The sequence below is a fragment of the Phaeodactylum tricornutum genome, chromosome 20, assembly GCF_000150955.2.
Source record: "Phaeodactylum tricornutum CCAP 1055/1 chromosome 20, whole genome shotgun sequence".
Classification (NCBI taxonomy): Eukaryota; Bacillariophyta; class Bacillariophyceae; order Surirellales; family Neidiaceae; genus Phaeodactylum; species Phaeodactylum tricornutum.
Window position 1 is genome coordinate 256,362 of NC_011688.1, and position 14,983 is coordinate 271,344.

The 14,983-nt window shown below is 48.9% G+C and overlaps 8 protein-coding genes across 8 annotated transcripts; 6 read left to right on the forward strand and 2 right to left on the reverse strand.

Moving 5' to 3' along the window:
* Positions 1-59: 59 nt before the first annotated feature.
* Positions 60-563, forward strand: PHATRDRAFT_15565 (predicted protein; the record flags this gene model as incomplete). The annotated part of the gene is made up of 1 exon (XM_002183542.1): positions 60-563. A coding segment is annotated over one exon (504 nt), but the record flags the coding sequence as incomplete, so codon positions are not given.
* Positions 564-1,566: 1,003 nt separating this feature from the next.
* PHATRDRAFT_39610 (predicted protein) lies at positions 1,567-1,950 on the reverse strand (the record flags this gene model as incomplete). Its single annotated transcript, XM_002183672.1, has 1 exon — positions 1,567-1,950. The coding sequence occupies one exon, from the start codon at positions 1,948-1,950 to the stop codon at positions 1,567-1,569; it is 384 nt and encodes a 127-aa protein (XP_002183708.1).
* A 644-nt stretch (positions 1,951-2,594) lies between these two features.
* Positions 2,595-3,998, forward strand: PHATRDRAFT_48994 (predicted protein). The gene has a single exon (XM_002183543.1). The coding sequence runs from the start codon at positions 2,805-2,807 to the stop codon at positions 3,951-3,953; it is 1,149 nt and encodes a 382-aa protein (XP_002183579.1). The 5' UTR covers positions 2,595-2,804; the 3' UTR covers positions 3,954-3,998.
* A 2,205-nt stretch (positions 3,999-6,203) lies between these two features.
* PHATRDRAFT_15563 (predicted protein) lies at positions 6,204-6,981 on the forward strand (the record flags this gene model as incomplete). Its single annotated transcript, XM_002183544.1, has 2 exons — positions 6,204-6,567; positions 6,671-6,981. The coding sequence occupies 2 exons, from the start codon at positions 6,204-6,206 to the stop codon at positions 6,979-6,981; spliced, it is 675 nt and encodes a 224-aa protein (XP_002183580.1).
* Positions 6,982-7,415: 434 nt separating this feature from the next.
* On the forward strand, positions 7,416-8,946 carry PHATRDRAFT_48996 (predicted protein; the record flags this gene model as incomplete). The annotated part of the gene is made up of 1 exon (XM_002183545.1): positions 7,416-8,946. Exon 1 carries the CDS (start codon positions 7,483-7,485, stop codon positions 8,944-8,946), a length of 1,464 nt encoding a protein of 487 aa, XP_002183581.1. The 5' UTR covers positions 7,416-7,482.
* Positions 8,947-9,205: 259 nt separating this feature from the next.
* Lhcf9 (protein fucoxanthin chlorophyll a/c protein) lies at positions 9,206-9,894 on the reverse strand. Its single transcript, XM_002183673.1, has one exon. It carries the CDS (start codon positions 9,866-9,868, stop codon positions 9,251-9,253), a length of 618 nt encoding a protein of 205 aa, XP_002183709.1. The 5' UTR covers positions 9,869-9,894; the 3' UTR covers positions 9,206-9,250.
* A 1,725-nt stretch (positions 9,895-11,619) lies between these two features.
* Positions 11,620-12,687, forward strand: PHATRDRAFT_39615 (predicted protein; the record flags this gene model as incomplete). Its single annotated transcript, XM_002183546.1, has 1 exon — positions 11,620-12,687. The coding sequence occupies one exon, from the start codon at positions 11,620-11,622 to the stop codon at positions 12,685-12,687; it is 1,068 nt and encodes a 355-aa protein (XP_002183582.1).
* A 488-nt stretch (positions 12,688-13,175) lies between these two features.
* On the forward strand, positions 13,176-14,746 carry PHATRDRAFT_54974 (hydrolase; the record flags this gene model as incomplete). Its single annotated transcript, XM_002183547.1, has 1 exon — positions 13,176-14,746. One exon carries the CDS (start codon positions 13,176-13,178, stop codon positions 14,658-14,660), a length of 1,485 nt encoding a protein of 494 aa, XP_002183583.1. The 3' UTR covers positions 14,661-14,746.
* Positions 14,747-14,983: the final 237 nt, after the last annotated feature.

Genomic DNA, 14,983 nt, shown 5'->3' on the forward strand with positions numbered 1-14,983 from the left:
CGGAACAAACCGTTCTACCATCCCACAACAAATACATGCACAGTTACAACAAGCCCGCTATGCCTCCTCGCTCTCAATATGTTGCGATGGACTGTGAAATGGTTACCACTTTGAGTAGCCCTTCCACTTGTGCTCGAGTTGTACTTGTCGACTGGAAGGGCCGTACGCTCCTGGATGCGTACGTGAAACCATCTGAGCCAGTTCTCGACTACAAAACTTTCATCTCTGGAATCACCGCCCACAACTTGGAAAAGGCTGAAACTCTGGACGTTGTACGAGAACGGGTATATCAGTTGTTGGATGGGAAGATCTTGGTTGGCCATGGACTGCAGAACGACTTGGAATGTTTAGGTATTAACCATTCGTGGTACATGATACGTGATACTGCCTACTATGAGCCGTTTATGAAGTTGTATTTTGGCGCCCTTGCTCCCAGGAAACTGAAGGATCTGGCAAAAGAAAAGCTTCGCACGGATATTCAGTTGCCCGGACGCTCTCACAGCCCGACCGAAGACGCACTCACAGCTTTAGATTTGTATAAGTGTCACCGACCTAGATGGGAGGCGTGCATGCAGTCTAAGATAAAGGAAAGCCAAAAATTAGTGCGGCAGCAGGTCCGAGATCAAGAAATACAACAGCAGATGCTAATGATGGAGCGCCATCACCAACATCAGCAAAACTACAGTGCATACAGCTGAGTGCCTTTGGAATCTAGTCATTACAATTTCATTCTATTGTACTAAGAGAATCATAATTTGCGATATTAACCTAGGTATACAACATCAGCTACACTAGTATACCGAGATGACTTTGTATAAAGTAGTTCTGGGACCGTAGGCAGTCTTAGGGAATCCATGTGCGCACAAACATCGATTTTGCCCTCAATGCACTTGGACCATCGGCATTATTTCCATTTTCTCATTTTTTTGTGTACGGGAACCGGTCCCACGTAGCAAACTGTCTGTGACATGAACGCAAAAATTAAAATCAGTGAGTACGTGCGTCAAGCCAACGAGGTGCGCCAAGAATGATCTTCAGAGAACCAACAACTTTGAGAGTTTTTTAGTTAGACTTCCTTTCATTGGTACCATAACGAATGCAAGACCAAGTGAGGATTTTGTTGACTAATACTTGAACGAAGTCTCCGAATTGCTAAAACCATCTCCAGCAATTTTTAAAAATCGTGAAAAGAAATGACAAAAATGCCTGCGGACGTCATTGACTATGGTTGCCTATCACTGTTTTGGTTTCTATTTTCATTACTGCAATACCGACTTGCAAGCGGTTTGTAGGCATCCGAGGGGCGAGACCCTTCTGAAGCTCTCGTCATGTGATTTGCGAAATCTAGACGATTCTTTCCGTCGCGAGCAGATCGATACCGCCGTCGTCAGATCCTAGGGTTCTGATCCATTTTCACTGTACGAAAATAAATTGCCTTCGAGCGGTTCGCTGCCCCGCACAAAATGTGACGAGTCTGTGCTACTCATACGGTTGACAAGGTCTGGTGACCGCGAAGCCTAAACTCAGACCTATCTAGTGGAGTTCCTGATCATCTGCATTGGCGTTCTAGTTTCCGGCAAGCAAAAAGGTTTGCAGGTTCTGCTCGCTGTTATTGGCGTCCGAGTTGGCCTGCGAATGGGGTCCGAATCCTTGACGAAAAATTCGCAAGCGTGATGCCGCCCATTCCAATTCTGTGGTCGCAACGTCATCGGCCGTTAATGCTCGTACAATATGCATGCCACTTCTCCGTGATGCAACGAACAGCATCATGGTGGCCAGGAATACTTGTGCACGGCGGCAAAAGTTCATTGTGAACGAAAAGTGTGATTGCACGAGCGGTGTTGGTGGAAGAAATGAGCCTGCAACATTATCTACCAGAGTATTTTGTGATAAATGCGAACAATCGGAATGAGCCCAAAACGTTTTTTTGAAACGATCGATGCGGATCATTCCGTCCACAATGGCTCGTTGCCAAGACTTGCTAATCAAGGTAGCTGGGCAAATCTAAGCCATTTGCAGACATTCCTATTTATGACCATGGCATCAATCAATATCTGGAAATTATACCTATGTTTACGTCATGTCGAATTGAATCTTTCCTGGGCATGTTGGTTTCCCCGGTCCTCACTGACAATTTTGTTGATGAGTGACTGTGAGAGATCCGATTCCGAACATGACCGGGACGGAATTGCGCGCTCCCGACGAGCTCTTCTGCGACCACTAGAGAATTCCCGGTCCCGGATGCTGGTAGAGAAAATCGAAAATTCGGTCAGTGTCCAATTAAGCGACGACGAGAGGTTTCGGGCTATAAGCCATTCCTTTCTAAAGGGTTCAACGTTAAATACAACTTCACTAGCATCCGAAACGAAACCTAAATTACGATACAAACTATCTTAAGGTAATGCCAGCCGACGACAGCCGGACAACCCGGGCCACGCATACCATGCCACTGCTTTATGTCCAGAGTTGCAAACGCTGGGTTATTGGTTGGTTTTGGGACGCGTGGCCGACGTCGACCGCAGCAAGTCTCCGCATACCACGTAACGTACTCCGCAAAAGCAACGTTGCTCGTTGCCTCCATTAGGCCTCTTCACCGATTACTTTAATAAAAGATATCGTTCCGTTTGATCGAAGATTCTGCTCTCGTTGGTGATTAGACTTGGACCTTTGCTTCCTTCTTCCTCCTCGTCCCGAAAAGTGTTCAGTGGAATGCGACAACCTACCTCGTTCGGTTGAAAGCATAAGAAGTTCTGCAATACCAACCAAGGAAGTTTTGAGGCCAACGCCTCGCAACTCAACGTACAATGTCTCTCGCAATCAACACGTGCGTCTCAACGGCTCCGGTGAGTGATTTTCTTGGTGAATCTGGTACGTCTTTGCTGCGGACGGAGCATTCTTCTGGTGAGGATGACGTCTCGCCGAAGCGTTTCGTGCGGAATGGGAGACCTTCCACATGCATCGGAAGCCCAAGAAGCGTCGTGATTGGAGATGAGCAGCCACAAAACGGCGTAGGTAGCATGAGAAAGACGGCACGGGTAATTCCTGCGATGATCTCGAAAGGAGAGAAGCCGAGGAAAAGCACGAATAAGGCTCCTACCGACGAGAACAGCAACTTTGGCGATGACTACTCCACAGATGGCGAATCAACGGTATTGGTCATCCAGCAGTCTCGAGCTTGCCGTGATCATCGAGACGAAACTACGTGGTGCAATTATGAAACGGATTGCTTCGACTCGAGCGATTGTGTTTCCTTCTTTGATGAGAATGATTTGAATTCTTGGGACAACGATGATTCTAGCGAGCAAGAAGACGATAGCTCCTTGCACACTATTGACCTAAAAGCATCCGACTGTGTACTTGATCCGTTACTGCATAGAATGCAGCCGCGACGTCGTCGACAGGTTTCGTTTGGTTCCGTATTCATCCGTGAATATTCTTTGACTGTGGGGGATCATCCATACACGCGCGATTCCTGCCCACTAACCTTGGCGTGGCAACATACGGTAACCGTGGAGAAGGAATTGCTTCACTATGAGCACAGTCGGTACTTTTTGCGGTCTTCGACACCACCACGGCGACTTGGTCTGCACGAACGACGGGAACGCATATGCGAAGTCAACGAAAACTTAGTCGACCACGCTGACGTGAAGCAGCTGGAAGTGGCAATGACTCTGTCGAGATTGGAATCAATGCAGACGCGACTGCAAGGCTTTCATCAAGATGGTAACCATCACCAGGACGGTTCTGGGACGTCCTCTTCTGACAACATGCATCCTCATTTGATGTGCCTAGATTCCGTGCTTGATCAAGACGAACACCCGCCGCACACTCCATGCTGTCCAGTGATCGAGGAAGCCAGCACGGCTACCCCATTATATAGTTCGGAAAGTGAACAAACTGATGTTTGTGAGCAGCAATCTCTGCAGCCCATTTCTATCCGCGAACTGTGCTGACAACACTTTATACATAATTATACATAGAAATTGTTTCTGCTATTCTGCTATTTTTTGACGGTGCTTGTAAAAATTGAAGAATCGACACTGGTCCTGCCGATGTCGATGACTTTGAATCAGTGAGTGACTTGACAAATTAAAGTGGGCAAAGTGTTTTCGATACCACGACGAACTGGTACTGTTTGCATGGCTGCAGTCAGGAAGGTACTGCTTTACGTGCTAGCTGTAAGTCGTGTCTGTCGATCAATTGACAGATCCCTAATCTTGCTTTGCAGACGACGCCATTAGTTTGAGATCATAGCGCAGTCCATGTCGTCGAATTTTGAAGGGATGCGTAATTTTGCCCTATCGCCTTTCAACAGTAGTTGGTGTTGCTTTTCTCAAAGGCTCCTCAAATTGATTGTGAACATCCATTCATGTGATCCATCCCCGCACCCGTCGATCCCAAGTAGAGTACATCAATCGTTCATATCCACAAGGAGAAGCATTGGTTGCTTTTCCAAGCAATATTTGTAATCATCGATTTCTTGTAGAGTTCCAACAATAATAACACTATAGATATTAAACACCATGGCTTCTTACGAGGAACGACCATACCACGATGACAGCACCGCTTCCCGTCTGCTCAGCGAAGTTAAGCATCGTCGGGCTCGGTTAGTACTACGGTGGGGGACCACGTTGGAATCCCGAGTGTTGTTCTTTTTGGCATGGGTTCCTTATAAGGTGGGGTCGCCAGAGGCTGCACGACAAACTACTATGAAAGTTTGTGGTTTACTGTTTTGTTGCAATATTGTGTATAAATAAGATGCTGCAGAAACACAAGTAAGGCATCAGAATGTACAATGAGGTGGGGCTCTCGGGAAGTCATTGCTGTAGATTAGATAGCAACTGTTAAGTGTGGGATGGGTTGCTCACTGTCATTCTGTCTACCCGTTGGGGTCGGATGTGCTATTCGTAGCCAAAACCCCGGATAACACAAGGAATCTACGTGCGCCGGCGGCTGTACCTTACGTGGAACTACAATCACCACTCCAAAATGTCGAGCTCATTCCCGTTGGAGGAGTCCCCTACGCTAGGTAGGTGGTATGTTGAGGAACCCAACGGACCCGACCCAACGATTCGTACTCCAAAGACTCCCACGCCAGCGAGTGTCTCGTCCGGCGTACCAATCCTCTCATCCCTCTATGTTTTTCCATCCCCTTTTTTTCGCGTGCAATGACAGAATTTTTTGGACTAATTAAAAAATTTAAAGCCTATATAGAGTCAACAAAAGCATATTGAATTTTTCAAATGCTGCGTTAGTGGCGTCGTTTATTGGCGAGGCTGACGCGCAATCCCATAAAAAAGGAGGTGAACGAAGCAACGGCACACGTGTGGGACTCGGGTGTCCCTGGTTTAGGGCCCCGTTGCTCGGCGCGGTAGAGCGAGCTAGAGTCGAGTGTTCGGTCTCCTACGCACCGGCCCACTCGAGAACGCGTGACTGTGAGCGTCTCTCGAGCCCATCCCCCCCCGAAGAAAGTCAACCCGTTTCCAATCACAACTGTTTCGACTACTCCTGCCATTGATGGATTGACTGTGAAAAGCCAATTCCTTGACCCGTCCCTATTGTGTGTAAGAACTGAACTACTTACAATTAGCTAGCTAGCGAGAGAGTCATTCTCGCGTTGGTTTTCGTTTGTACAAAGACACGAAGCCAACCCACATTTTCCAGCCCACGCGAAGTGCCTCCTTTCGCCCACCATGACCAAGCCCGAGACTTCCCCCAACCCAAGCGCCGGTAGCAACAAGACACCTCCGCGACACAACTATGCGAATCCTCTAACTCCCATTGCTTCCATCAAGCGCCCCAGGTCTTCCATGGATCGGGGTCCTTCTTCGCGTACGCTGAGCGCGGGAACTCCCGTGAGCGGCAACCGCACCGAAAGTCCCTCACTGACAACTCCTGCAAGACGATCATCTACCGACAGTACCGTCAACGCGCTGTCGCCGATGCATCCACCGAAAGCCGTACATCGGGATGAGGAAGACGAGGTTGTGGTGACGGACGAAGCGTCCTGGGTGGGACGCAAAGTGGACGCGCTTTTCTCGCCCGTACTTTCGTTTCTCAACAATGCCGCGGAAGACTCCCTTAGGGACGCCCCTACGGCTTCCACCGTCAGTACCGCGGAAGGAACGTCGCCTACCAACGAGAATGTCAATATATCCAGTAGTCTGGACGATGAAGAGTCTCTCTGTGACTCCATGGTGGCGATGGAAGACGTCGAGGATGAGGATGAGTTCAATCCCTGGCAGTTCATCAAATGCCTCCCCGACTACGCCTACGTGCGTCACTTGTGTCCGCCAATTACCCTCCCACCCAAGACTGCCGGCGCCCCGCCAATTACTCTCGTGCTGGATCTAGACGAAACGTTGGTACACTGTACAGTAGAACCCGTTGAGAACGCCGATCTGACCTTTCCCGTTGATTTCCATAACGTGACCTACCAAGTTCACGTGCGTCTCCGCCCGCACCTGTTCACTTTTCTCAGCCGCATAGAGGGACAGTACGAAATTGTTTTGTTTACTGCGTCCCAGAAGGTGTACGCCAATGAGTTGCTTAATCGCATCGATCCCGGTACGTGGGACGGCGAACGATGTAGAGTGACTTGGTTTCGTCTCTCCGTGCGCTCTCCTAACATATGCCTCATCCTTTGCTTCTCTGTGCTTTTGTGCCACAGACGGAAAATACTTTCACCACCGTCTGTATCGGGAGTCCTGTTTGGCAGTTGAAGGCAACTACCTCAAAGATCTAAACGTTCTAGGTCGCGACCTCTCCAGGACCGTTCTAGTGGACAACTCGCCCCATGCCTTTGGATACCAAGTCGACAACGGCATTCCCATTGAATCCTGGTTCGACGACCCCGACGATCGGGAACTCCTCAAGCTCGAACGATTTCTGCGTCAGCTCGAGCCCGGCAGCGTCCGTGAGGCCGTTCGCAACAAGTTCCAGTGCCACACTCTGATCGCCAAAGCGTCCGGTAATCAGTAAAAACAGGGTCACGCCAGACCCACCGACGAGATTGGTGCACTCTCTATAACCGACATCCTCATGCCGCCGGCAAGACGTATCCAGAACTCGGATTCTTGGGCGAATCCGAAAATGACGATCGGAACGTGTTTCCATATTTGTAGGCCGACGGCAACAATGCACACCCATGCGTTTAGACGTCGCGATCCTTTCCAATCATAATTCGTAACATTCAGTGCAATCATTCCCGTAGTAGTTCCTCGCCACCTTCGTGTCGTTCGAGTACCGCCGGAAGTTCTATTAGTAACCTCGCAAATGTCTTTGTCCAGAGCCGAGACCCGGTTAGCTTGTGGTCTGGCATACGACCGGAAAACCGCACCGCCTTGATTCCGCCGTAATGCGCGAGCCCAACGGACATAATAGAAACTACCACGACACTTTTTCCATTCACTGGAAGAAACACCAGTGTGCACACCACCACCATATATCTATCTATATGCATGCTTATCGAGTCGCGTCGGTATGCGCAATCCACCATACCGGCCGTCGCCAAAAGGACGGGAACAGCGCTCGCGTTGGTTTCGTCCCCGTAGCGGCAGTGGCTGGCTCCTGCTGTACGTTGTACTTTGCCGCGGATGCGGAGGCGTGCAATCCAAGAGAATGAACGCGGCGGTGAAAGCGTCAGCGGGTAGCAGCAGTAGCAGTAGTAGCAGCCATCGCCCAGTGTCACAGTCCGAGCTGGCGTCATCCAAGAATACTACTACAAAAGCGAACGCACGTCGCGTTCAGAATGCCACGACGGTGTTGCAGTTGACCGAAACGGAACTCTGGGACGGTCAAAAGTGGAAGGTCTCGGGAGATTGCCGTTGGACGTTGGACGACGAACCGTGTAAACCACCCGACCAACAGGTACCACCGAAAGGCACAACGTTTTCGGGTGACTGGAAAATTGTCACGAGTTCCTCGCGAGATTCGTACGGATGGGAGTACGTCGTCTCACAACCGCATCCACTCCGCCAACGGATTTGGTTGCGCAGCGTGGTGCCTTTAGCGAAACACGACGTCGCCCAGTCCGCGGACTCGCAAGCCGTTGCTCGGAAGAAACGTCTAGCCCAACGGGAACGTCCACGTTGGATACAGGCTATTCGCGACGATTTCAACTTCAAAGGCTTTGGCTGGTCCTTTTACAAATCACTTGTGTTCGCGAACAGTTTCGGAGTCGCTTTTCGATTGCCACTGACGTTCAACTTGAATACCTGGGAACGACATCCCGCATGGCCGTCCATTTCTAGTAACATCGCCTTGTACAATCCTGCTTGCGCTGCCGTATTTCTAAGTGCCTCCATGCGAGTCGAATGGATCAAGTGGGCCGCCGCCCGATTATGGTTTCTGCTACAATATCTACTAGTGTGGATGGTTTGGAACGTTTCCCGAGGCGTCGTCTTGGCGTCTTCGGCGCTAGTGTTTCCTGTGACGCGGAAACTTTACAACCCTCCTATGCCAATACACTGGAAATCGGCTGCGGACAACCCACCAATCTACTCTCGCACTACCGAAGAACGCATCGGAGCCTCGCTTTCGTGGCGCGTTACCAAAGCCAAGGGCTACGAATTCCGTGTCAGTTATTGGCATTTCTACGCTCCCACTCTCACTTCGATGTACGATGCGTGGGGACGAACTAAAATCCCTGCCTGGTTTGCCCGACGCTCCGCGGCCTTGGGACTTTCGACCTCGGGGCCCATACCGGACGATCCGTTTTTGACCTGCAGTGCGTTGCTATCGCTGTCTGGCTTTTACTTTCGCAAACGCGAGCGTGTGCTCGTTCAACCCACGGTAAGTACCACGACCGATGCCTCGTCTGCGTCACTCCTTAACACTACCGAAACGAGTAAGGCCACTTTCTCCGTCGGGCAGAAAGAGGATGACCCGACCCCAAATGGCGAACAACCAAGGAAGAAATCGTCCACGAAACAGCTCGTATCGTAGATGACTTCTCGAGCTCCTCCATTTTGTTTTCCCACGCATAGACCTAATTCAACTACTAGAACCTAGACCAGAGCTAAGATGAGCGCATCGAGTTATGATACGTGCGTTGTTATTTGAATCCATGTCGTCAAATTGCGCAGAGTCCTGTCGTTGACGTATACACGACATGGTCACAGTTAGTATAAAGCATACCGCGGTAGTCCGAAAGCGCAACGTCAACTCACATCAATAACACTGTGCCTACATGTGGAACGAGCTTCGTCTAAACATCGTTAGGTATTGATACCAAAAGCAAGTACTATACTTAGAATGCGTATTCGGAGGCAGCAGTGGAGGGAATAATGGAAACTCCAAGTTGCTCGTGGACCATAAGGGCAAGGATACCCATCTGGGCGGCGCGTCCTTGGTTGAGTTCGATGGTGCGCTTACGGGCTTTGGTGGCATCATCGAAGGAATCCCAGCCAAAGTCAATGTAGTTGTTACGCAAGTCACCAGGGAATTCGCCTCCAACAAAGTCACGCATGACGAAAACTTCCAAAGCACCAATGAAAGCGAGCAGCTGGAGCTTACCAGCATATGGGATGGCCTCAATGGCGGCGTATCCGTTGGGGATGTCGGAGAACTTGGTGCCACTCAAGTCAATGTTTCCCGGAAGACGGACACCGGCTTCTTGGATAAGGTACCCAACAACGGCAAGCATCGAAATACGTCCGTGCTTCAATTCAACAAGACGGAGACGGTCAAACTTTTCCTGGTTGCCGTCGGCGACCAGACCCAAAGGATCCCAAAATCCAAGAGGGAGCGTGGCTCCAATGTCTTCCTCGAAATTTCCGGTGACAACGGCAGCACGCTTTTTGGCGCCTTTCTTAGCAGCGAAGGCGGCGGCACCGGCGACAAAAGTAGCGAAAAGAGCGAGCTTCATGGTGATAAAGGTTGCGGAAAGATCGGTTCAAGAAGATTTTGAGAGGGGTGAAAAGACCGTGGCAACGTTGCTGCGCGATGCAACACGGTGAACGTTGAACTTGTTGGATCGGAGCTAAAGCGCTAAAGTAGCGCCCACAAAGAGTTGATGGAATGTAGAATGTTGAAAACCGCAAACAGATACCTCGAGGATCGGACACGAGCTCTGTAGCACAAAAAATGAAGGACAGCAGTTTCTCTAACTAGAGAGGAAGAGGTCAATGCCAGTAACCGGAATCCCGCCGCGATGTGCCATTCTCATTTATGACTTTCATCGGTTGCTATCTATTTTTGCTAGTGACCATGACAACCCAGTAGATAGAATGACCGAGAAATTTTCCAACGGATAATTAGATTTCCCCCTCACAATTTCATTATTCATTCGCGCAATACGTTCACAAAACCGGCAAAGTTCCATCAGCAAACTGTTCGTTGAAATGAGTTACAAGACTAAAAACAAGGGTGTTGGTAAATTTCCATCTTCTGTGAAGTCTCACCACCGTCAATTGCAGGAGGGAAGTGTAGGGGCGCGTTTCGGCTTAACCGCAGAGCTGCTACCTTCCAACAACAAGACAATGGACACCAATCGAACTCCATCCACACTTCTCCTTGGAATTGCCATTTCGATTTTGATTTGTCTTCTCATGTCTTGCTGTTTTGGTTTTGCTCTGTATCGAAAGAAAAGAAAAGCGTCAAAGGATTCCGGGTCAAGCAAATGCGCTGCCTAGTTTTCGGGGAGGCTTCGAACTCTGGTGTCTGAGCAAGTCAAAGATTCTTCAAACATTTCTTCACGACAAACAAGTCATTTACTGTACCAAGATAAACAATAATTGAATGGATGGTTGGATTGAGCAAATTCTAAGGATGGAATCGCTACCTTATTTTAGCACTTTCAAAGTTCCAGTACCTACGCCTTAGCGCAATCAGTAGACGTCACACAATTACCCTAAATCATAATATTTAAAGCTGCGTTTTGCCCATAGTAGTGCTCTGGGTTATTGCTTCTGTACAACCGACTGCGAGTCTTAAAAACAGTCCCCTCCTCTAAGACTGCGCAATCGGCGCAATCACAGTCAGCGAGAAAGCGCACGACGAGCGGCAAGGACTCTCGCATGACCCGTAGGACTTTCTGCTAGAAATGGTCCAGCCAAACTCCCCTCGTACATTTATACGGAAAAAGGACTTGGTCATAATGAATTTTTAGAGTTCGTAGAGGTCCTATGTATTATGCACCACAAGCTTTGTTTCTCCTAAGTGTGAGTGTCGAAACATATCGTCAAATTTTACTGGTTCACTTTTGCGGTCTTTCTTTCGTCAGACGAAATCGGCCAAGGCGTATTATTTTACCACTGGATTCTTCGTTGCAGAGAGTAAACCCAGTCTCATGTGTCGGTAATGTAAGACACACCCCCGACACTTTGAAGGAAAAATAGCGTTTACATCGCTGCGAAGGATAGAGCCGAAGATGTCTGTGCGCAAAAGAAGCACCGCGAGAGCTGCTATCATTGTGCTGTTCACGTTTATATATTGGACGTGTGTGGCTAGCCGAAGTTTGGCGGAAAGTGATTGGGATATCGCGAGAGTTGCTGGGTTTCCTGTCTTCGCTTTCAACACCACCACAAGCAATAGTGAAGTGGTCTTCAAATATAGCGTTACAGGGACCAATTGTAAGTTTCGGCTGCCTTGCTCGCGTGTGCATATTACAACGCAACCATGTCCAATCTCATTTTTTGCTGTACAGCCCCAGATTTTGGTAGCGAAAAGTTTCTAGAAACATCTCTATTTCTACCGGACTGCCAAACCAGACCTCAAAGGCAATCGATCGTACCTCATCATAGCATTGTCGTAAACGGAGAGTACACTGTTGAGTTGGATATTGTTCAAGAAAGTGTTGTGCTATCCGAATTCTATCGTGAAGAGGCCAACAGTACAGCACGAATAATGTTTTGTGTAAGAGTTGACTATTTTCACTTCGATGGAACGAACGTGAACGGGGTCAACTTTCATGAAACGAATGTATCGATCGGGATAGATTTGATTGCTGGTTTTCGACTTCGTGACATTGACTTCGACAGGGCAGCCTCAGAATTTTCGTCAGCGACGGCTTCACTAGACTATCCTATACGAGCTAATTTTTGCAACGGAGAGAACAAGGATCAGCCCCAGCCAGCTTTGTTTCAAGGGATGACTTTGCAAGTGTGTGTTTCAATGGACGAGACTGTAGCAATTGGAAAAGCATACGTGATCGATATCTTAGAGATGGACCTGCATCAACCATCGACGGGAGTGCATGACAATCCAATAACAAAAGCATACTCCAACAAACTGACGCAAAAAACGTGCAATGGCGGCATATGCAACGTTAAAACGCAGCTCACATCGCGATGGTTTGAAAAAGCGGATCCGGAATCGATTGATTTAACCGGAATGGCACTTCTCGCGCTCGGCTCTGCCTCTTCTCGGGAAGAAACCAGAATGCTTCGTTTGCCAATCAATTTTAGAGCGAGGCGAAGAAATCTCAAATCCAATTTCACAGAGCTTTCTGAACCAGAAGGGCGCTTTGAAATGTTCATTCTGAGAGCAACTCTACAAGGCGATGCGAAAGACCGAGGATTGGGGCTTGGCCTTATTGTATCTTGTGTCGCTGCGGCTTGCCTTCTGACGTGTTCTTGCTCTCTCTCTGTTTGCATTGCACTTCGTTTGCGTGCTCTACGGGAGAAACAGTTTAAAAATCTCGCTAAAGCCGACAAGCAACATGCTTGTGGAGCTGACCACACGTAAACCTTCACCGGGATTCCCAAACATTGTCAGGCCGGTCACGACCAATGCCCCTCTTATATACCAAAGCTACGCTCACTCCAGTACCCCGAGGGCAGCCCAAACAAGCCACAGTGGAAAGCGAAAGATCTTAACTAGCTTTCAATTGGCAATACTTTCATGTTCAATTTTACTGAACGACATTGGGACTGAGCGGTTACTACGACATTTAGGGCAAAGAATTAATGCTGCTGCAGTGTGCAGCCCTCTAGAATTCGTCCCAAAAACGTAAGCGAGGGCTGGAGTGTAAAAACTACAATTTCGTCGCAATTGTATACTGGCTGTGCATATCGCCAGATCTCCCATGTTGCCGTAAATATTTCAAGATACATTATAAGCAACAGTAAAAGCCGACTAGAGCGGGAGTACTGGGAGCGTAGACTCGTGGGCGTCATTGTCAATTGTTCTGTGATTCGGAAGTCTGCGTCCGTCAGTCTCTACGGTAGCCTTTCATGTTCGAAAGTGCTCCAACGGAACAGTCCGGCATCTTTGGTTCAGGCTTTCTGTCGTTCACATCCGCGCAGAATCGAGAAGTCTCCTTGATCACAAAAAAAAGAGAGGCAAAGTCGAGTGGAAATTGCGTTGTGTTCCATGTTATGTTGCACCGCTTCTTTCGTTTGGTCTCCTCCTTCTCCTTTTCTCGCGCCTCCAATAACATGTGGTTTTGGGCTAGTGCAAGTCAGTATGCACTCAATTTAGATGGCTTGAAGCAGGCAGAAAACAAGCTTCTGCAGTTGGCTCGGCAATTCGGGAATCGCGCACCAGAAGACTACGACATCCGGCTCTTGGACACGCACATCCCCCACACCTCTGTTCCGCTGTCATCTCACAGCTGTCAGTTGCATGAGAATTTACCGGAAGGAGAGTACCTCATGCATGGAATCGAAGTCAAATCCAGGACTGCTTCTACCCAGCATTCATCTGACGCCCCTTTGGTCATGCTACACGGTTACATGAACGGCGCCGCTTACTTTTATCGGAATTTGGTGGGATTGAGCAATTATTTTTCCTCCGTAGTCGCCCTCGATATGCTTGGATGGGGTCTTTCCTCCCGACCAAACTTTAAGGCAATTCAGGACGATACGTTGCGCACGACAGAAGACTTTTTTGTCGAGAGCTTGGAAGCTTGGCGACATGCCAACAAGATTGACCGTATGGTACTGGCAGGCCACTCCATGGGTGGATACTTGTCCGTAGCCTACTGTGAAAAATATCCCGATCGTGTGGAACGTCTTATTCTGATTAGCCCCGTCGGTGTCCCGGAAGAGTCACAGAAAGTTCTGGAAGAGCGCAAAGCAAGGATTCAAGCATCCTTGCAGGGTCGTCTGATGTACGGAACATTCAACTATTTGTTCGGGCGGCAAACTCCCGGAGACGTGCTGCGCATGTTACCCACTAGTCGTAGCGAGCGGATGATTCAGGAATACGTACGTCGTCGATTACCGGCGATTGATGATGAGAAGGAGCGTGTCGCGGTATCGGAATACCTCTATCGAAGCGCCGTCACCTTGCCCGCATCCGGAGAGTACTGCATTAATCGTATCTTGACGCCTGGTATTTTTGCAAAGGAGCCAGCCTTGCATCGGATTCCCCATTTGAAGGTTCCTTCGGTAGGCTTTTTGTACGGTGCTCAGGATTGGATGGATTCAAATGGTGGATTGCAGGTCCAGCAAGCAGTAGAAGCTAAACGGTCAATGAATCAAGATGCACCCCGAGTTGATGTATATCAAGTGAGTAAGTCGGGCCATTTGCTCATGCTAGACAATTGGGAAGAATTTAATGCTGGAATGATCACCTCCGCTGGAGGAATTCCGAGCGATTTATCACGGCGACCTGTCAAGTTGGAACCCAGCAAGTCTGTCCCGCCAATTGCACCCGTATATGAATCGGAATCACAGCGCACTGATGTCTCAACTAGTGTTGAAGTGGCGTCATAGCGCCATAACCGTCAGAACCCATTACCTACGCTGACAAACATTAAAAGTCCTCTTATCAACAGTAAATCTAGAAATATTACAATCTTACTGCTTCTCGCCGCCAACCGTCGTTGGAAGCAAAGTTCAGGTATGCGCCGTTCCACACTGTAACTTCACTTCCTGTTAATCGGAGATGAAAGGTTCAGTTGGCGACATCTTCCATAGCCGTTCGCTGATCTACACCTACCGCAATGAGAATGATGATCCTGTTGTTCCTGCAATACCAGTTCCGATCGATCTAAGTAAATCCGGTATCACATGTTTGCGGTTGTTTCGGCAGGCTG

What these genes read in the sequence shown, in the direction of transcription:
- Lhcf9 (XM_002183673.1), bottom strand. Translation starts at nt 9,868, where the DNA reads ATGAAGCTCGCTCTTTTCGCTACTTTTGTCGCCGGTGCCGCCGCCTTC.
- PHATRDRAFT_48994 (XM_002183543.1), top strand. Translation starts at nt 2,805, where the DNA reads ATGTCTCTCGCAATCAACACGTGCGTCTCAACGGCTCCGGTGAGTGAT.